The sequence below is a fragment of the Neoarius graeffei genome, chromosome 28 (genome assembly GCF_027579695.1).
Source record: "Neoarius graeffei isolate fNeoGra1 chromosome 28, fNeoGra1.pri, whole genome shotgun sequence".
In the NCBI taxonomy this organism is placed as follows: Eukaryota; Metazoa; Chordata; class Actinopteri; order Siluriformes; family Ariidae; genus Neoarius; species Neoarius graeffei.
This window is the reverse complement of record NC_083596.1, coordinates 10632868-10654477: the sequence shown is the minus strand read 5'-3', so window position 1 is coordinate 10654477 and position 21610 is coordinate 10632868. Positions and strand designations below refer to the sequence as shown.

At 40.5% G+C, this 21610-nt stretch overlaps 1 protein-coding gene across 12 annotated transcripts in view; it reads left to right on the top strand.

The window, feature by feature from the left end:
- mast4 (microtubule associated serine/threonine kinase family member 4) overlaps window positions 1-21610 on the top strand; it is a 254178-nt gene that overhangs the window by 63018 nt on the left and 169550 nt on the right. For 11 of the 12 annotated variants that reach the window (XM_060912518.1, XM_060912517.1, XM_060912516.1 and 8 more), the window contains exons 2-3: window positions 7860-8013; window positions 14141-14268. In XM_060912518.1, the coding sequence (XP_060768501.1) occupies window positions 7860-8013; window positions 14141-14268 (282 nt within the window). The remainder of the gene's footprint in view (window positions 1-7859; window positions 8014-14140; window positions 14269-21610) is intronic. The other variant, XM_060912519.1, reaches the window with a different exon arrangement.

Sequence of the window (21610 nt, the reverse complement as noted above, 5' to 3'; positions counted from 1 at the left end):
ACATGAAAATTCGGTAGAAAAGGTAAAAACGGCTATTATAGAAATGGATCGCTTTGCTTTGCTTCGCATCGCCAGTCAAACTCGTATGGTTGTCAAGGAATGTCAAGTTAGCTTGCCCACCATGGGCTTGTTGCTATGGGAAAAATTGGCACGTGACCAGTTCCTGCAAATGGCCTATTGTGATCCGAATGTAGGAAACTTCCATTCTTGCTGAAGCTTTCACAACTGCATTCACTGTTTTGTCATCCACCCCCCCAATACAATTGGTCAGATTCATGTTCTCAACAACCTTCAGTTGAACAAATGAACTCCTGGCAGCCAGGATTCCCTGAAGGGGAAACAGCGAGGGCAAGTTAACACCAGCATGTTGAAAAGAGCCCTGAGCCACTTTTGGGTGTTCCCTGTTCCAGTCGTGTTTACGCTCGCCCTGCTGGAAGATTTTCCCCTGCTGTTCTCCCACTGAGCGTCTTCTGTCATCAGGGCATGGGTTCCTTTCAACTTATCCAAACAATACAGTTAATAATGGGCTGTTATGTCGCGTCATGTGGAGCAGCATCAGGGACGCTGACAATAGGAGAGTTTTTCTGGTCTGGAGGCAAATTTTGCTTTGAATCCAAATTGAAAGGGTTTTTCCTTCTATTGTGAAGCTTTAAGCCGTAATGTTGTGTGTAGCTGATGGAACCAAGAGGTGAATTTTGACATTTGGAACGTGTTCGCAGAAAATGAGGTGTGTGTGGTTTTTTTTTTTTTTAAAGTGGAACAGAGGGCAATATATAGAGTAAATATAACAATAAAACACACATTAACGAACCTTATTCAAGACTTGCGTACAAAAGTTTTTTTGTTCTAAGGTTGGAAAGTTATAGTGTTTTGAAAGTAGCTCGAGCAAACTCTTTCCGCAGTTTGAACAGCCTGCCATGATATTAATTTTATCCAATCAGAATGCACGTTCATTTTCTCTGCGTAACACTCATGACGTATGTATGTATGTGCCCAGTTGTGTTGGCTCATCGAGGTTGGGAACAGCACGTGTGAAATACCTGTTTCTGCCTCTTGCGACGATTTCGCAAGTCCACGGGTGGCGCCTCTCTCATTGCAGCAAATAAATTCTGCTGGACTCGTGAGCAACTCCACGTTACATTTTCCGCACGAGCGCCACGCCGTGTCACCTGCACGCAGACGCTCTGCCCCATGGTCAACATCCGTCTCATCCTCGCCGTCATCCGAGCTTTCTTCTCTTATTTCATCACCGGAGTCGAGAGTACCTCTCCTAGGTTCAAACTGGTACCCTTCTAAGCCATAGCCTGCTTGCAGTGTGCCTTGCGGGATCTTTTCGTACGATTCGACAGAGCTGTCGCTTTCACTTGATGCGCCCGACGCCATGATTACACGCTTATCTCCTCTATTTCGGAGAGTTCCGCTAGTGCAGTGGGTAGCGCTGACGTCACGGTCTTTTAAAAATGGCGACTCTTGTGCGGTTTAGCGTATAAAGTATTATATTTACAATTACTAAGATATTTCGTTGTTTTCTAGTATATAAATTTGGTAGAATACTTAAGAATACGTTACTTTGTCACATCAGCAACTGTATGTATTATATTTGGTACCCCTTTAAGAAATGGACAATCAGGGCTAAGCCCTTTCTCGATTTCAAGGGGAAAATTTTACATAAAATAAGGCTCAATTTTTGGCCTCAACATTATCACATTTGTTGCTAACAGGATTAAAGTGTAGGATGTATTATTATTATTATTATTATTATTATTACACTTTTGTGGAAACGAGAACAGCAGCACCAATGATTGTAGATGGACGTGCATCTAATTCAAGATTCCTTTGTCACTGCACTGTACAGTACAGTGAAATTGAAGCAAACAATCCAGTCGGTGTATTCATACAAACACTTAGTATTCATCTCATCTCATTATCTCTAGCCGCTTAATCCTTCTACAGGGTCGCAGGCAAGCTGGAGCCTATCCCAGCTGACTACGGGCGAAAGGCGGGGTACACCCTGGACAAGTCGCCAAGTCATCACAGGGCTGACACATAGACACAGACAACCATTCACACTCACATTCACACCTACGCTCAATTTAGAGTCACCAGTTAACCTAACCTGCATGTCTTTGGACTGTGGGGGAAACCGGAGCACCCGGAGGAAACCCACGCGGACACGGGGAGAACATGCAAACTCCACACAGAAAGGCCCTCGCCGGCCCCGGGGCTCGAACCCAGGACCTTCTTGCTGTGAGGCGACAGCGCTAACCACTACACCACCGTGCCGCCAACACTTAGTATTATATTTAAAAAAAAACACTTAGTATTATATTTAAAAAAAAAAAAAAATCTGTACAAGAACTGCTTAAAAAAAATGTAATTCTCTGTATCTAGGGTGTGACCTACAGTATGATACAGCATGACTATCGTTCAGTGGGTTATTGCGCAGTGATAAGTGAATATATTGCACAGTTAGGCGTGATAATTGCACATTCGCCCGTGTTGACAGAGTTGAGCAGGAGCAATATAAATAAATCTACGCGATCGAGAGAATAAGGGGCGGTCACACAGCACTCCGTGTCTATATCACGTACAAAAAGATACAAAAATCTGGTGGACGTGGTCGTAAGTGCTAATTTTTGGTCAATTTTGGCTTTGCTGTGCTTTGTACGGGGTATGGCCGTCGGCGGCTGTTTCACTGCTGCAGCACTGCCTAAGCACAGCTAACCAAGTCCAGCCACGCACCCAGATGTTCCGTACCACCCCCCTCCTCCTCCTCCTCCTCCTTCTTCTTCTCTCAGCAAGGATATGTTGAGCCTGTATCAGTTGGTTCTGTTGGTGCTGGAGCATTAAGATGAGGACATCACAGCGTTGAGGGTTCATGTTCACCCCTTGACATCTAGACTGCAAGTGCCGAGGTCTCAGAAAATTACGGTATTTATACATGCCGCAAATCCGAAGTGATGCAGAAGTGATTAGACAGTGATCAATCGAATTTAGAACTTGTTTGAGACGTCGTTTAACGGGCTTAGACGGTGCTATGTACGCGGAAAAATCCATTTCTCAGTGATAAGCCGCTAAACACACGCTATATCCCGTGATACCAACGCGTACCACCCGTCCGATGACCGTGCTCTGCCCGTGATAGACCGCCAAACTTTCGCGTCTTACCACGTCTCCCCAAGTTTTAATAACGGCCGGGACACTGATTATCACGTGTTTTTCACGTGTGTTGCACGTCTTTACCACATGTGCCGGCCGTGGTTGTCCGCGGTCTAAAGTTTTGAGCAGTCCAAAACTTTTTGCCGCGTCCGACGCCGTTCCGATTTTCCCCTGCGTCCTGTCACGTCTGTATATCGACTGTAACACGTCTTAACTTCGACATCAACACAAACAACATCGTCTGCTTCACGGGAGGGCACTTTTTGACGGGTTTTGGCCGTGATAAAGCCGTAAAGCGCTGTGTGACCGGGCCTATAAGGTGCGTGTGGTTGTAAAAACATACGCTATTTAGGTAAGAGGTAGGCATGTAGAGGCGTAGACCGTTTGTGTTACAGTTCAGTCCTGTTATATTATATGAAGTGAGGCTGATTTTCTTTCTAGCCCAGACTGTAGACTCGCACAGTACGTCATTGGCAGTCATGCCAATGAAATGCCATCTAGATTCGGTTTCGTAATCGCTTATAGGTCACGTAGCAGTTTCAGTACTTCAGTTTGCCCAAGAAGGTGAACATTATGCTGAAGTAGTATTATCAGATGTGTCGAGTTGCTTCTAAATGGGTTTGGTAAAACATTTCGGTTCAAAACGGAACATATCGAAAAGCCACATATAGAATAGTACATGGTGGTGCGAAGATCTAAAGTTTATCCTCGAGTGGTGAATATATAGTCGTTTGCTTCGCTCACTCACTCGTATATTTTTCAACATGAGAAGATAAACTTCATCTCTTCGTGCCATCGTGTAATGTTTTATATTATATGGACACACAAAAAACCGCGAGCTAATCAAAAGAATTTTGATTTTGAACCGGTTCGCCATTTTGTCCAGTCAGCGGGAAAACACTGGGAGTGACGTCATCAGAGTGAAATATCGGGAAATATTATACATACAGGGGCGGCACGGTGGTATAGCGGTTAGCGCTGTCGCCTCACAGCAAGAAGGTCCGGGTTCGAGCCCCGTGGCCGGCGAGGGCCTTTTTGTGCAGAGTTTGCATGTTCTCCCCGTGTCCGCGTGGGTTTCCTCCTGGTGCTCCGGTTTCCCCCACAGTCCAAAGACATGCAGGTTAGGTTAACTGGTGACTCTAAGGCCAAGTTTACATTAGACCGTATCTGTCTCGTTTTCTTCGCGGATGCACTGTCCGTTTACATTAAAACGCCGGGAAACGGGAATCCGCCAGGGTCCACGTATTCAATCCAGATCGTGTCTGATCCGGTGCTGTGTAAACATTGAGAATACGCTGTGCTGAGCTCTAGCTGGCGTCGTCATTGGACAACGTCCCTGTGACATCCACCTTCCTGATTCGCTGGCGTTGGTCATGTGACGCGACTGCTGAAAAACGGCGCAACTGGCCGTACAGTATGTGCTCCTACGGCCGGTCTACACGCAAAAAACGCAAGAAACGCACGAGAGCGCGCATGTGACGTGCTGATTTTCGAGCCGCAGACCAGCCGCAGTGGTTCTTTGTCATGTCAAACAAACTCTACGGGCGCTTACGTTTTTTTCAGGTTGCAAGACAAACTTACGGCCAACGCGCGTCTTTCTCCGTAAACAAAAAAAAAAAAAAACACAGCAATTTGGGAAACGCCAAAAATCGCACGGCCAAAAAATCGTACGTCCGGTTGTGACCTAGGCTTAACCAAACCACAACACTCTCCGTTAAATACAAAAATAACCACACAGCCTTAGATTAATAAACTCACGCCATCAGAAAGAGAAACGGCGCCTTGCACACACCAATGCCTCCGATGGAATGTAATCCTAGAACGGTCCGTGTATCATCCGATCATTCAAGTATTCCATTCAATCTGGAAAACGAGGTTGCGGGTTTTTTTGCTAGAAATGGTTATCTCCGATGTAAATACCGTGTGTCTGTTTGCTTCGCGGTGTTTGCTCCTCTGCGCTCTGTTTAGCTTGCTCATTCCATAGTGAAATCACACGCCTGTATGCAGGTTAAGTAGCCATGCGTTCAGCTCGCATCATACAGCTGATTCACGAAAAAAAACAACAAAAGACTTGAATCATCATGTGAATGGCCCATATGGTAATTTACCCACACCCCCCAGCAGGCTACAGTCCTGACAAAAACGAGACAATTTGCAACAAAAAATGTATGCTTTTCCAACAAAACAATCTATTATCTGAGGCCCTGTCCACATGGCAACGGATTCATGTGACTCCGATACAACTGCTTATCGTTTCGGCCTGGCGTCCACACGGCACCGGCGTTTTGGGTGCCCAAAACGCAATCTTTTTGAGAACAGGTTCCAGAGTGGAAAGATCTGGCAACGTTGCCGTTGTGAAGTCGTCTGGATGAGTAGAACGGATTTGTTTACGATGACGTCACAACCACATGACTGTGAGTGCTTCACGCCGGGTAGAAGTGTAACGAATATCACCAGGAAAAAGCCTTACAGAGCACTAGTGAGAGTGAAACACGAGCTTGGATATTATTATTATTATTATTATTATTATTATTATTATGTTCAGTGTTAGTTCACAGTAGTAATGCAAGAAGCAGAATAGTGACAGTAATAGTGAAGCAAAAACATGCAATTGTACAAACACTGCAGCTCTACAGCAAAATATTCATTTATGAAATGGTCTGATTCTTAACACCAGTAGTGCCAATGATCTTCTCATTGCGATGCGAGTTGTCAACAAATCCTATAACTTGCTTCATGAAACGCGCTTACAAAATATTTTCACTGTGAATATTTATTGTGTAATGGTGCAAAGTGAGAGAGAGAGAGAGAGACTCTGCCCTTAGGGCAGAGTCAATCCTGCCAGCAAAAATACGGGAAAAAAGGAGCGATCTCACCTCTTCAGATGTTGGTTTTAGTCCTACAGTACATTCCTCAAAAAGGGTGTAGAGGAGCAAATTAATCCATCAACGTGTAGTATTCAATTTATTCCGGACCATTAAAGACGCCGCCTTCCGTGTAGAATCATACGTCATCCTCGCCGCCATATTGGATAGGTCAAAGTGGAGAATAAAGATTCATGCGCTGCCTTTAACTGTACCAACAGGTTTACCGTCCAAACGAGATCACATGGGATTACCTTTCACAGGTGAGACTGGAAAAATACTTTTCATTGTATTTGGTCATTATAATGTAATTTTACGAACAGATTTTCCTGACTTTGTGGCTAATATGAAGTCTCGCGCATAGTAGTTTATGCGTATGCGTCCTTACTACTTCTATTGTTCTGGTGTCTCCGAAGGGACCGTCTTACAGCGCCCCTAGAGGTGTGGCATGTGTATTGCATCGTTTTCAGCAAGCGTTGCGTTGCCATATGGACCTGATATTTTACTGATAGTTGCCCATTTGGACGCGATATATTTTTAAATAACATCTCGTTGTCGTGTGGATGTAGCCTTAGAGACAACTAACACAAAGCTTACAGCCTTATATTTAAAAGCACTATGGAAGTAGTGGATTCTGAATTGTCAAAAAAAATCCTCTCCGAGAATCACTTCATTTGTTTCTCCCAGCCCTGCTTAAAGCTCCACTTAATCTTCTTTATCTTATAGCAGATTACACAAAACTACCATACACACACGTCAAAAAATTACCTGAAATCTGTTCTTTAACTTGTCCTTCACTTAAAAACTGCTACAAGAACCAGTTTGAATCAATCTGAATTTTGGAGCCCTGTGACACAAACTTTGTACCCTGATTGTAAAAAAAAAAAAAAAACCCTGATAATATCGACACATTCACAAAGAGGGGCGGCACGGTGGTGTAGTGGTTAGCGCTGTCGCCTCACAGCAAGAAGGTCCTGGGTTCGAGCCCCGTGGCCGGCGAGGGCCTTTCTGTGCGGAGTTTGCATGTTCTCCCCGTGTCCGTGTGGGTTTCCTCCGGGTGCTCCGGTTTCCCCCACAGTCCAAAGACATGCAGGTTAGGTTAACTGGTGACTCTAAATTGACCGTAGGTGTGAATGTGAGTGTGAATGGTTGTCTGTGTCTATGTGTCAGCCCTGTGATGACCTGGCGACTTGTCCAGGGTGTACCCCGCCTCTCGCCCGTAGTCAGCTGGGATAGGCTCCAGCTTGCCTGCGACCCTGTAGAAGGATAAAGCGGCTACAGATAATGAGATGAGACATTCACAAAGAAAGTACCTAAATTTATCAAAACAATAATTTTCTTCACGAGTAACCATATAGAGATTTATGTCACGGATTTGGTTCTCCATGTCCCGGATGGAACTCGTATGAAAACTGAGTGGTGTATTTCCCAGTAAAACACTCGTGTCCATATACACATCTAAAATTATGAATCGAATAATTGTCTTTTAACAAACCAGTTCTAGGGAGATCTTTAGCAGATGTAAAATGTTGAGCCATTGTTTTCTTCAGTAATGTAATGTAGTCCTGTCTGGCTAGAAAAATCAACATGCATACAAAAATACACACAATCCCTTTTTGTATTAGCTTTACACACAGTGTGCTGATGTCCTCGTGATCATCTCCACCCTGTGTACACTTTTTTTTTTTTTTTTAAGCCCTGTGATGTTCCAAATAATATCTCCAACGGTATTTTAAACACCGCTGTCGTCTGTCATATCACAGGTACAGTATATTCTGTGGACAACTCGGTTCTGTTTCCGACTTTACGCTCCATGTTACCTTTTCCATCCTCCAGCTGGATAACATCCCGTCTCCACTCCCACTGCCTTTCCGTAAAACAAGTAACCCCGAGGTGTGCACAAGCTCCAGCCTGGCACTCAAATTCGCCCATCAGCTGAGCGAAGACGGGAGACAGCTCCGTCGCGGGAGTCTGGGTGGAGCGCTAACAGGTGACCGCATGACTCCGTGCTACGCCACGGACATCCACACAACACTGTAATGGATGGGTAATCATAAATTCGGTGCAGTTCGTTAAATGGATTTGTACGCAATTTTTAAAAACCAGTCCCTCATTAGGTATTTTGTAATTAAAACCTGGAGGCAAGGTTTCTATCAAACTAACAAAGAAGGAGTTTGTTGCTTATAATTAAAACCATTACTCAACTTCGACTTGGCGAGTATATTTTGGAAACAAATAGCTCAGGTTAATATGTAATTAAAACAAGTAGCCATGTTCACTTTCACGCTAGCTGTGATTTATGCTAATGTGTTTTGTGGAAACAAATAGCCAAGGTCGACTTGTCCCACCCAGTTTATTTACAGAGGCGAGGCAAAGGTAATCTACACTACGTTCACACTGCAGGCTGAAGTGACTCAAATCCGATTTTTTTTCGCCCATATGTGACCTGTATCCGATCTTTTATTGACAATATGAACGACACAGATCCGATTTTTTCAAATCCGACCCGGGCCGTTTGGATATGTGGTCCTAATTCCGATTCCTATCCGATCTTTTCATATGCGACTTCAGTCTGAACCGCCAGGTCGCATTCATCCGACTTGCACGTCATCAACAAGCCACAAACGTCACTATTCTGCGCTGAAGTAGGCGGCGGGTCTCTCAAAAAAAGTTACAACAACATGGCTTTGATGTTCCTTTGAACGGAGGTTGCAGTCACTACCCCGCAGAACGCCTGAGCCAAAACCCCTTGCCCTCTTCCTTCTCAACCTCCTCCTTAACATCAGGCTATTGTGCATGTTCTGGCTCCGTCGCAACAACAACTTCATCATCGCCAGGTACTCCACGCTGGCTACTGTCATACACAGGAAACTTCGGGTTACTTCCGTAAACACTGGCCATGCTCACTGCGTGTGACGTCGTCGTATCCTGCAATGCGCATGCGGAACACTTTTAGGTCGCTTTTCGTTCACACTGAGGATCACATACAAGTCGCATATATTTGTTAGTGATCCTCAGTATGAACGAAAAGCGACCTAAAAGTGTTCCGCATGCGCATTGCAGGATACGACGACGTCACACGCAGTGAGCATGACCAGTGTTTACGGAAGTAAAACCGCCCGGTTGCGGTATGACCCATCCAATCTAGCTTGAATAGTTGTATCCCCCCAAATGGAAATCAGCTCCCTAACCTCTGCGTCCTTCCATTGAGAAGATTCAGAACCTTCACAGCCCGAAGCGTCCCTCGCATTGATGTCATGCGCCATGTTGTTGTAACTTTTTTTGAGAGACCCGCCGCCTACTTCAGCGCAGAATAGTGACGTTTGTGGCTTGTTGATGACGTGTAAGTCGGATGAATGCGACCTGGTGGTTCAGACTGAAGTCGCATATGAAAAGATCGGATAGGAATCGGAATTAGGACCACATATCCAAACGGCCTGAGTCGGATTTGAAAAAATCGGATCTGTGTCGTTCATATTGTCAATAAAAGATCGGATACAGGTCACATATGGGCGAAAAGATCGGATTTGAGTCACTTCAGCCTGCAGTGTGAACGTAGCCTTAGGTCGCTTTTCGTTCACACTGAGGATCACATACAAGTCGCATATATTTGTTAATGTGAACGACCTCACAAAAAATCGGATTTCACAAAATCGGAATTGAGCATTAAGCCTTGCAGTGTGAACGCAGTGCTAGTGAGCATTTGATTGGGTGCAAATGGACGGAGTATAGAATGAATCATCAACCATTTTTAATGGTCTTACTCATAAATGATATAATTAAAAAAAAAAAAAAGAATATCTACAACATATTTAAAAAAACCCCTATATTTTGTCTCATTTGTATCTATTGCACTGTGAGACTTGCTCACAAAAACTCACAACCATCAATTTTGGCTTTTAAATCTCAGCCTGTTGGAACCTGTATTATTACACTGAGTTGAAAAATTGTGTGTGTGTGTGAGAGAGATGATGATTAATAGATATTTCATTCTAGTTTGATAAATGACTGTGAGGAAACTCCTCCACACACAGTTTCCTTCCTTATATCCTGTTTTCACCCTATTACCTATATGGGTAGAGACACACAGAGTACATACTGTACGATGCTAAGGCCAAAAAAAAAAAAAAGATGGTGTGTTTCAGGTAACATGAAATACTAAAATAAGGTCGGTAGGTCGGAAAAAGTTGTGGGTTTTTTTTTCTTAATTTTTTTTTATTTTGTTCGAAAAAATTAACACAAGTAAACATCTTACAAAATAGTATTTTGGCACAGAATCCTTTATACCACACATCATCATAAAATAAGTGTTTTAAATCTTTAAATGAATAAAAAAAAATATCGCAAGAGTTCGAGTTATGATCTACGGAAGCGTATTGCTGCCACACTCAAAAAAAAAAAAATTGGCTTAGAATCAAGTAATTACGTGAAAAGATATTGTTAACAAAGTTATCACGTTTTTACAATATATTTATCATGTAATAACACATCACGTTATTTCATGATATTTTTATGTAATAACGTGAAAACACCTTATCAAGAAATAACGTGAAAATAACGTCCTAGGCTACTTCCATTAAAAGCAGACGGCCTAGCCTAGCCCACTGTAGAACTTGGGTCGAGCAAAAACATGGCTGAATCCTGAATGACTCCTATTTGTATAAATAGGGGACTACATAGGCGGCAAAATGTAGTGTTTTTCCCTGCCATGGAAGTGCACTTGTATACTGAAGAGGAAGCAATTTGCATTACAGCCTTGAATGAGGATTCAAAATGGCGGCTCGGCTCAGTTTTCCCTTCCTCCTTCAGTATACAAGTGCGCTTCCATGTTTATGCAGGAGGGCTGATAGAAGTGGCGAAACATTTTACTTTTTATTGTTTCTTTCACAACTTGAATGCGTTGAAACAAAAAATTATGACAAACTAACGTCGCTTACACTAAAATATCGAGGGAAATTTGTAATAAAAACTTTACGGTCGGCAATTTCGCCGCCGAAATTCTCGGTCGGTCGGGTTACCGGAAACACACTTTTTTTTTTTTTTTTTTTTTATTTGGCCTAATATAGCCTCCCGCTTTTTTCGAAATAGTTCCGTGTTTCTTCTGTGTCAGTTTCTTTTTGACTGTAGTAGAAGAGATGATGTGTTAAACACTGCAGGAAGGTGTGACTGTGATCCATATTAATCAACGTGTTAACACACAAACGTGCGCGGTGTTTTGTTAATCGCCCTTCACTGCTAGTTGCTAGGAAGAAAATGGAGCTTTGCTTGGGTCGGAAGGGCAAACGGGTGTATAGGTGTGTCGAAAGGGACGAACGTTTTCATTTCAACACAAAGAATATCTTTTTAGCATCTTTTGAAGACGAAGAAGAAACCTTTATTTGTCACATGCACACTTCAAGCACAGTGAGATTCATCCTCTGTATTTAACCCATCTGAAGCAGTGAACACACGTGTGCGCACACACCCAGAGCAGTGGGCAGGCAGGGGTTCAGTACCTTGCTCAAGAGCACTTCAGCCCAATGCTGCCCCATGTTAACCTAACCGCATGTCTTTGGACTGTGGGGGGAAACCGGAGCACCCGGAGAAAACACGGGGAGAACATGCAAACTCCGCACAGAAAGGCCCTCGCCGGCCATGGGGCTTGAACCCAGAACCTTCTTGCTGTGAGGCGAGCGTGCTAACCACTAGATGGTGACCCTTTTTATTTTTATTTTTTTAAACGAAGGGACATGGATTCAGTTAAGTTGAATAATATTTAGATTTTAGATGCAAAATAAATCAAAAGTCTGAATAAATAAGGGGCGGCACGGTGGTGTAGTGGTTAGCGCTGTCGCCTCACAGCAAGAAGGTCCGGGTTCGAGCCCCGTGGCTGGTGAGGGCCTTTCTGTGCGGAGTTTGCATGTTCTCCCCGTGTCCGCGTGGGTTTCCTCCGGGTGCTCCGGTTTCCCCCACAGTCCAAAGACATGCAGGTTAGGTTAACTGGTGACTCTAAATTGAGCGTAGGTGTGAATGTGAGTGTGAATGGTTGTCTGTGTCTATGTGTCAGCCCTGTGATGACCTGGCGACTTGTCCAGGGTGTACCCCACCTTTCGCCCGTAGTCAGCTGGGATGGGCTCCAGCTTGCCTGCGACCCTGTAGAACAGGATAAAGCGGCTAGAGATGATGAGATGAATAAATAAGTAGAGAAACGCGTCCTTGCAGCTAGCATTAAAGCTAATGGCTGCCGGTTTACACAGCATCATAGTTGGCCCATTAAGCTAACCTGAGCTTGCTAGCAAACTTGCCTAATGGTTGACACAATCTTAATTTCTAACTTAATATTAGCTAGCAACCTTGCTAAGTAGTTGACACAATTTAGTCTCTTGCCTAGTGTTAGCTAGCTTGCTAGCAAATTTGCCTAATGGTCGATGCAATTTAATTTCTAGCCAAATGTTAGCTAACTTGCTAGGGTGAAAACCGGATATAACGAAGGAAAGCCGTGTGTGGAGGAGTTTCCTCAGTGTCATTTGTCAAACTAGCACGAAATATCTATTAAACTAGCTGACATAATTCAGTCTCTTGCCTAGTGTTCTCTAGCTAGCTAGCAAACTTGCGTAATTGATGAGACAATTTAATCTCCATCCAAATATTAGCTAGCTAGCTAGCTAGCTAGCAACCTTGCTAAGTAGTTGACACAATTTAGTCCCTTGCCTAGTGTTAGCTAGCTTGCTAGCAAATTTGCCTAATGGTCGATGCAATTTAATTTCTAGCCAAATGTTAGCTAGCTTGCTAGCAAACCTGCCTAATTCTAGACAATTTAATCTGTAGCCTAATGTTAATTTGCTAGGCTGAAAACGGGATATAAGGAAGGAAAGCTGTGTAGAAGAGTTTCCTCAGTGTCACTTGTCAAACTAGCACAAACTATTAAACTTGCTAACTAGCTGACGTAATTCAGTCTCTCGCCTAGTGTTATTTAGCTAGCTAGCAAACTTGCGTAATTGACACAATTTAATCGCCATCCAAATATTTGCTAGCTAGCTACCTAGCTAGCAACCTTGGTAGCGAGTTGACATAATTCAGTTAGCTAACTTGCTAGCAAACCTGCCTAATTGTTGATAATCTGTAACCTAATGTAAGCTAGCTCGCTAGCAATCTTGCTCACTATCTGACATAATTTAGTCTCTTGTCTAATGTTAGCTCCCTTGCTAGCAACCTTTACTACTTGTTGACATTCAGTCTCTACCATAATGCTACCTAGCAAGCTAGGGTCCTAAACGATGATTTAAAAAAAAAAAAATTTATTTTGAAGTGTCCCAGCCGCCTTGTTCTTTTCAAATGGATTGAGTCATGAGTTTAAAGTGCCATTCCACCATTGGATGTATTCTTTGGCATAAAATACAATATATTTTATGACAACATGACTAGACAGAGAAATCTTTTAGCTTCAAAATGATATATCAAACATCATTTTTTGACAATGACAAGTATATTAATTTTGTGACCAAAGTCACCTACCCTTTTAATTTCCGCGCGTGATGTCATCGGCAGGTTCCCCTTCTTGTGTACCACGTGACGTGTGACGTGGCACATATTATCAGCAATGGCGGATAGAACACGATAAAAATAATACCAATAAATCTAGCTAATACCAATAAATCTAGCTAACTGAAAGATTAACTCAATTTTTCGCAATTTTTTTGGCCCCCATATACGAGGAGAAATGACTCTCTCACTTTGGGGGTTTCCTGGTCTAAAAATAGACCGACACGTGGTACACAAGAAGGGGAACCTGCCGATGACATCACGCGCAGAAATTAAAAGGGTAGGTGACTTTGGTCGCAAAATTAATATACTTGTCGTTGTCAAAAAATTATGTTTGATATATCATTTTGAAGCTAAAAGATTTCTCTGTCTAGTCATGTTGTCATAAAATATATTGTATTTTATGCCAAAGAATACATCCAATGCTGGAATGGCACTTTAAGGCACGCTAACCGTTTAAGACCTTGCTAACTAAGACCTCCAGACCCTTAAGCTAGAAAATTTATCTTCAGCTTATGTTTGACTTCTGTTGAAGGGTTACTACACTCAAACAGCCTCCATGCCATGCTGTGTAATGCTGGTGTCGATGTTTTTAGGGAAGTACCTGCTGCCATACATGTCTGCTCAGCAGGCGTGGCCGGCCTCGGGGACCGAGAGCTCCAACCTGGTGCGAATGCGCTCCGATAGCCTCGGCAAGTCCGCTCCGTCCCTCACTGCCAGTCTGGTAAGTTTCAAAACACACTTGATTTTTGTCAGAAATGTGTCTTTTTCTAACCTGTAGATTATATGGTTCGTCAGAAGGAGGTGCTGTTGTTTAAACTGTGAACAATGCATCATTGTGCGCGCCACTCGATCTCTCTTTGATGGACTCACTGCTGTGATGGAAAACAAGGTGTTCTTTCACTACAATACAATGAACACATGGGATGCTGCTGAAATCACGTTCATCAGTCAGTAAATCGGACCTTTCTGCCCGTCTCGAAATCAAGGAGCACACGGGGAATGAGGCAGAGAAAGAAAACAAATGTCTGAATTACACAGGTTTATCTGAGGAGGTGTTCTAGTCATTTCCACGTCCATCAACCTTTACTTTGATTTCCGTTTTTATAAAAGAGGTATGTTTTTTACTTTAGGCCATTCAGAAAATTATTGTGCTCCATCTTTGATTTTTATTTATTTATTTATTTATTTATTTTATTTAATGCCTGTTTCTCTGTTTTGACTTGTCTCACTCTTTTCTCTCCAGTGTTTTCTTTTAAGCCTTATTATAAAGTCCGTCTATATGCTTTACTGTCTGTCTGATAACCTGTCTGACTGTTTACCTGAACTCTTGCCTTTCTTTTAAAAATCTTATGTCAACCTGCTTGCCTGCCATTTTATCTGACCATCTTTCTGCCTGTCCATTTGTCCATCAGTTTAAAAATAAATAATATAAGATTTAGAAGAGTTTACATAGAATTTGTTCTATTACAAAATTGACAATCAGTACATCTAGAGTTTTTCGAAATTTCTTGTGCACACTGGGCTGCTTCTTTCTTTCTTAAATTATTTCTTCCTTTCTTTATTCAATTCTTTTTCTTTCTTTAGTATCTTTCTTTAAGTCTCTTTATTAAATTACTTCTTAATTAAATCTTTATTAAATAATTCTTTTATTAAATCTTTCTTTATTAAAATCTTTATTAAATTCTTTCTTGATTAAATCTTTTATTAAATATTTCTCTCATTTCTTTTATTAAACCTTTCTCTCCTTATTAAATCTTTCTCTTTTTATTAAATCTTTCTTTATTAAATTTGTCTTAAATCATTTTAAATCTTTCTTTTTCTTGATTAAAATCTTAAATTCTTTCTTGATTAAATCTTTCTCTTTATTAAATTTATTTTATTAAATCTGTCTTAAATCATTTTTAAATCCTTTCTTTCTTTCTTTTTCTCTCATTTCTTTTATTAAATCTTTCTTTATTAAATTTGTCTTAAATCATTTTTAAATCTTTTTCTTGATTAAAATCTTAAATTCTTTCTTGATTAAATCTTTTTTATTAAATCTTTCTCTTTATTAAATTTATTTTATTAAATCTGTCTTAAATCATTTTTAAATCCTTTCTTTCTTTTTCTCTCATTTCTTTTATTAAATCTTTCTTTATTAAATCTGTCTTAAATCATTTTTAAATCTTTTTCTTGATTAAAATCTTAGAATTTAAGATTTTAATCAAGAAAAAGATTTAAAAATGATTTAAGACAGATTTAATAAAGAGAGATTTAATAAAAATATTTAATCAAGAAATAATTTTTCTTGATTAAATCTTTTTAAATCTTTCTTTATTAAATTTATTTTATTAAATCTGTCTTAAATCATTTTTAAATCTTTTTCTTTCTATTAAAATCTTAAATTCTTTCTTGATTAAATCTTTTATTAAATCTTTCTCTTTATTAAATTTATTTTATTAAATCTGTCTTAATTTTTAAATTATTTCTTTCTTTCTTTCTTTCTTTCTTTCTTTCTTTTTATTAAAATCTTAAATTCTTTCTTGATTTAAATCTTTTATTAAATCTTTCTCTTTATTAAATTTATTTTATTAAATCTGTCTTAATTTTTAAATCCTTTCTTTCTTTCTTTCTTTCTTTCTTTCTTTCTTTCTTTCTTTCTTTCTTTCTTTCTTTTTATTAAAATCTTAAATTCTTTCTTGATTTAAATCTTTTATTAAATCTTTCTCTTTTATTAAATTTATTTTATTAAATCTGTCTTAAATCATTTTTAAATCCTTTCTTTCTTTCTTTCTTTCTTTCTTTCTTTCTTTCTTTCTTTCTTTCTTTCTTTCTTTCTTTCTTTCTTTTCTTTCTTTTTCTCTCATTTCTTTTATTAAATCTCTTTATTAAATCTGTCTTAAATCATTTTTAAATCCTTTCTTTCTTTCTTTCTTTCTTTTTCTTTCTTTTTCTCTCATTTCTTTTATTAAATCTCTTTATTAAATCTGTCTTAAATCATTTTTAAATCTTTTTCTTGATTAAAATCTTAGAATTTAAGATTTTAATCAAGAAAAAGATTTCAAAATGATTTAAGACAGATTTAATAGAGAGATTTAATAAAAATATTTAATCAAGAAATAATTTTTCTTGATTAAATCTTTTTAAATCTTTCTTTATTAAATTTATTTTATTAAATCTGTCTTAAATCATTTTTAAATCTTTCTTTTTCTTTCTATTAAAATCTTAAATTCTTTCTTGATTAAATCTTTTATTAAATCTTTCTCTTTATTAAATTTATTTTATTAAATCTGTCTTAAATCATTTTAAAATTCTTTCTTTCTTTCTTTCTTTCTTTCTTTCTTTTTCTTTCTTTCTTTCTTTCTTTTTATTAAAATCTTAAATTCTTTCTTGATTTAAATCTTTTATTAAATCTTTCTCTTTTATTAAATTTATTTTATTAAATCTGTCTTAAATCATTTTTAAATCCTTTCTTTCTTTCTTTCTTTCTTTCTTTCTTTCTTTCTTTCTTTCTTTCTTTCTTTCTTTCTTCTTTCTTTTTCTCTCATTTCTTTTATTAAATCTTTCTTTATTAAATCTGTCTTAAATCATTTTTAAATCTTTCTTGATTAAAATCTTAGAATTTAAGATTTTAATCAAGAAAAAGATTTAAAAATGATTTAAGACAGATTTAATAAAATAAATTTAATAAAGAGAGATTTAATAAAAGGATTTAATCAAGAGAGAATTTTTCTTGATTAAATCTTTTTATTAAATCTTTCTTTATTAAATTTATTTTATTAAATCTGTCTTAAATCATTTTTAAATCTTTCTTTCTTTTTCTTTTTATTAAAATCTTAAATTCTTTCTTGATTTAAATCTTTGATTAAATCTTTCTCTTTTATTAAATTTATTTTATTAAATCTGTCTTAAATCATTTTTTAAATCTTTTCTTTCTTGCTTTCTGGCTGGCTGGCTGCCAGCCACCCATCTCTACTTTTGGTGTGTGTGTGTGTGTGTGTGTGTGTGTGTGTGTGTGTCTTTATCTGTCTGTTGCATGTCCCTGCATCTAAACCAGGCTCAGTGAAAGTCAGTGTAGTCTCACTAGGTCATGCAGCTTTATCTGGCCTGCCCCCGAATCACTAATGCGTCCCCACAGCCTCGTTTTCTGTGGTTTCTGAGGAACACAAAGAGCAGAAGATGTGCAGGGAATGTTAGCGATTTCCAGAAAAGAAACTTGGGTGAAAGCAATGATTTGTGTGTGACCTTGGAATGATATTCCACATATATATCCATAGGAAGCTCATCATTATCTCTGAATATGTTGTGTAGCTCGGGGACACAGGAAGTCATGTTGGACTTGTGAAATTCTAGAACGTCTAGAAGAAAACCCACTGCAGGGATCTCGCTCTCGGGGCAGACTCCGATCATCTGAAATACCTTTTGGATTCCAAATATTTTATCCTTCTGTCTTTTCTTTCAAGAATCAATGTAAAGACTTGTTTTTGTTGTTTGAGTATCTTCCCTGCTGTCTGTGTATCCTTCAAGCTGACTCTGTATGTCCGTGTATCTATATTTGCTTGTACATAAAGCTGTCTGGCTGTCTAAATGTGTTCTCTTCAGGCTGGCCCTATACTAGAGGAAAATCAGGCTGATTTTTGGGTCTGATTTGCCCCTTCCTATAATCACGAGGGCGTTCCTGAGTCGAGGCTGATCAGAAGCGATGATCTGCCCAGATAATCCTGTAGTGTGAGGGTTTTACAGATACAATCTTAAGGTCACCGACTGGATCGGAGCCTCCCCGATTTAGAATCATATCAGACACTTTTGATATTTATGACTAGAAATCGTGGAGTGCGAAAGGAACAGTGATGGAATATTGAGCAGAGAGCGAGCTGACTAGGAAGCAACATGTTTAGCAAAGCATCTCCAAGGCACTGGAAGGTTAGCCTGGGCCCGCCCATCCTAAGCGTGACGCAACACGAGGGCCTGTTGCGAGCTTAGTCTGGCCAGGCAAGCTATCTCCAGCTCTTCCAAGCTCCCGAAAAATCGGGAACCAATCAACTTTGAGCATATCCAACGGCCCTGGGTAGAGGCGTGTTCAAGGCAGTGACGTAGTAGAACTGCGACCGGAAGCCATAGATTGTTTACAGAATCTATGCCGGAAGCGCTTCATTCACTAGAAACATTACGAACATGGAGCAGCGGCAAGCCTTTGACACAGCGGTAGATGCTGTATTGAAAGCATTCAACGGGAAGTTCTCATTGAAAACGGAGCAAAGAGCAGCCCTGGAGGTATTTATTGAAAGGAAGGACGTTTTCGCCTTGCTCCCGACCGGCTTCGGTAAGAGTTTAATAATAGGATGTCTATGGTTTAATCTACCAGTTAGCCCCGTCGCGTCGCATACGTCAGAGGAAAGAGTGATGTGATTGGTTTAAGCTTCGACACAGCCTTTTCTGGCTTCGACCAGTAGCAAACTGAGGCATTTCAGGGAGGCGGGTCAACCACGGGCTCTGGGAAACGGTTGGGCTTAATATCTTGGCCAGACCAATAGCTCGTAGAGCTTTGCAGTCGCGTTAGCCAGACTACTGGAAGGTCAGACAATGTATAAAAAGAACTACATCAATGATCATGGGTTTCACTTTCACCTCCACCCGTGTGCACAAGAACATGAGCTTGTAGCAGTAGCTTGCACTCGCTCACCTCCAGCTCACACTGCAAAATGTATAATGACAGGTGTCCATATTGCGTTTTTATGCCTCTGCCACTGTAAGGTGCAGGAGGCATTATGTTTTCGGGTTGTCCGTGTGTGCGTGCGTCCGTCCCGAAACCTTGTGAATGCGATATGTCAGGGGTGGGCAATTATTTTTTCCATGGGGCCACATGAGAAACAGAAAATTTTGTGGAGGGCCGGACCAAAAGGCTGCACTAAATTCTGCATAATATTAATTGTATTTCTTTATATAAAGCAATAAATAACATTTGTTTTTACAAGCTGCTAAGACTGGTAAGAGTATGGAAGAAACGAGGTTGCCTTACAGAAAATGTCATTTATTCAATCAAATTTCCCAAAACAATGGTTAACAAAATGTGAACGTTTGTACCCTTTTTTTTTTTTCAGTCACATTCACCCCAAAACACAATAAAGACATCACAATATTGTCTTTCTACTCCAAATATCAAGCAAGATACATCATATTATAATAATGATGCCAACATTTGTAGTCTAATTAACTAAATTGTAGTCATTTGGTGTTTTTCAGTTTTTTATTTGTTCAGTGAGAGAAATCTAGTCTCTGTTGGTCTTTAACAAGTGCATCAGAGTCAGGTTGAATGTCTGAGGTGGAGATGCGAAGCACAGCTGACAGATGATCATCAGTCGATTCGGTGTAGGAATCAGATCTACAGATCGGCTCGGGCTCCGGCGCCTGCTGGTGACGTCACACGATGTGATTGGCTGGACCGTTTGAAGGATGACGTACAAGTTTGTGGTTGGTCTGGACAAATTACGGAAGTAGTTATCGCGGGATTAGGTTTCGTGGGATTTCATGTCATGTTCATGTCGCGCGTATTGCGTTTTTGTTGAACACAACTTCAAAATAAAAGCAATGCACATTCAGTCCATGCATGAAGTAAAATTAGAAAATACATTTATTTTATTTCTAATTAACCTTACGCGGGCCGGTCAGAATGAACCAAAGGGCCGGATGCGGCCCGCGGGCCGTAAAATGCCCAGGTCTGCGATATGTCAAAGGCTAATGAAAGGAATTTCACCAAACTTTCACCATTTGTGCGCTTTGGGACAAACATGAACTGATTAGATTTTGAGATCAAAAGGTCTACGGTCAAGGTCACTGTGAAGTCAAATGTCTGTCCGAAAACCTTGTGAACACAATATCTCCAAGGCTGATACAAGTAATTTCACCAGGTCAAGATTACTGTGAGGTCAAATGTCCATCCCCAAATCACGACTTAAGGCGCGTAGTCTACCGGGCGGAGGCATCCCCATCGACGCCGTTGGCATCGAGTTCTATCTAGTTCTCAGAGCTCTTGAAATTCTGAACTTTAGAGCGAGTCTCTGTGAGGTCCCAAGTCCCTGGAATCGACACTCTGAAACCGTTCAATATAATTGCCAAGTCTGGTCCTGTGTCTTGAATGAATCGTCTGGTGTGTGGGTTCTTGCAATTTATCATCTTAAAATCGGTTAAATCTCTCATTATTTCTGTCGTCTTGCACATTTTTAAAATTGGTCAAGAGTTGAAAATCCTTTAGTGTGTGCCAGGTTTAGTTAAAAGCTCCAGGATCTCCAGGTTGACCCTGAGCTCGGGTTACTGTCTGTGTGGACTTTGACTTTCCATATGGGTTTCCACTGGGTTCTTCAGTTTCCTCCGTCCTCCCAAAAACATGGTAGGTGGATTGGCTTTGTGCCCAGTGTTCCTCACAGAAGCTTCACTTCCACCATGATCCTGACAAAGCTACAGCACTTGCATTCATTCTTCTGTATTTTGTAACTTGTGTGCCTTGCGATAGATTGGCAACCTACCCAGGGTGTACCCCGCCTCTTGCCTGAAGTCAGCTGGGATTGGCTCCAGCTTCCCGTCCAACTCTGATGGATAAGTGGTATAGATAATGGATGGATGGATGGCTAGATGGAGTTACATTTTGGCTAATAAAAGCTAGCTATGAAGTTCATTTCAAACACCGATTCCGACTTCGGACAAACCTTAGTCGTGTGATGGGTCTCTTGCATACCTTTTTTTGAATTTTTATACCCTTATGGCCCTTTTCCACTACCCTTTCTCAGCTCACTTCAGCTCACTTCAGCCCGACACGGCTCGCGTTTCGACTACCTCAGAGCAGCACGACTCGGCTCGCTTCAGCCCTGCTTAGCACCCAAAACTTGCACGGTTTTGGAGTGGGGCTGAAGTGAGCCAAACCGAGCTGAGTGGGGCTAGGGGCGTGAGGAGACACTCCCCTGTGCACTAATTGGTGAGGAGGAGTGTCCTCACATGCCCACACACGCCCCGCGAGCACGCTGGGATCTGTAAACACCGTAAACCCGGAAAAAGAAGAATTACGAATTACGAGAATTTCTGAAGCCTTA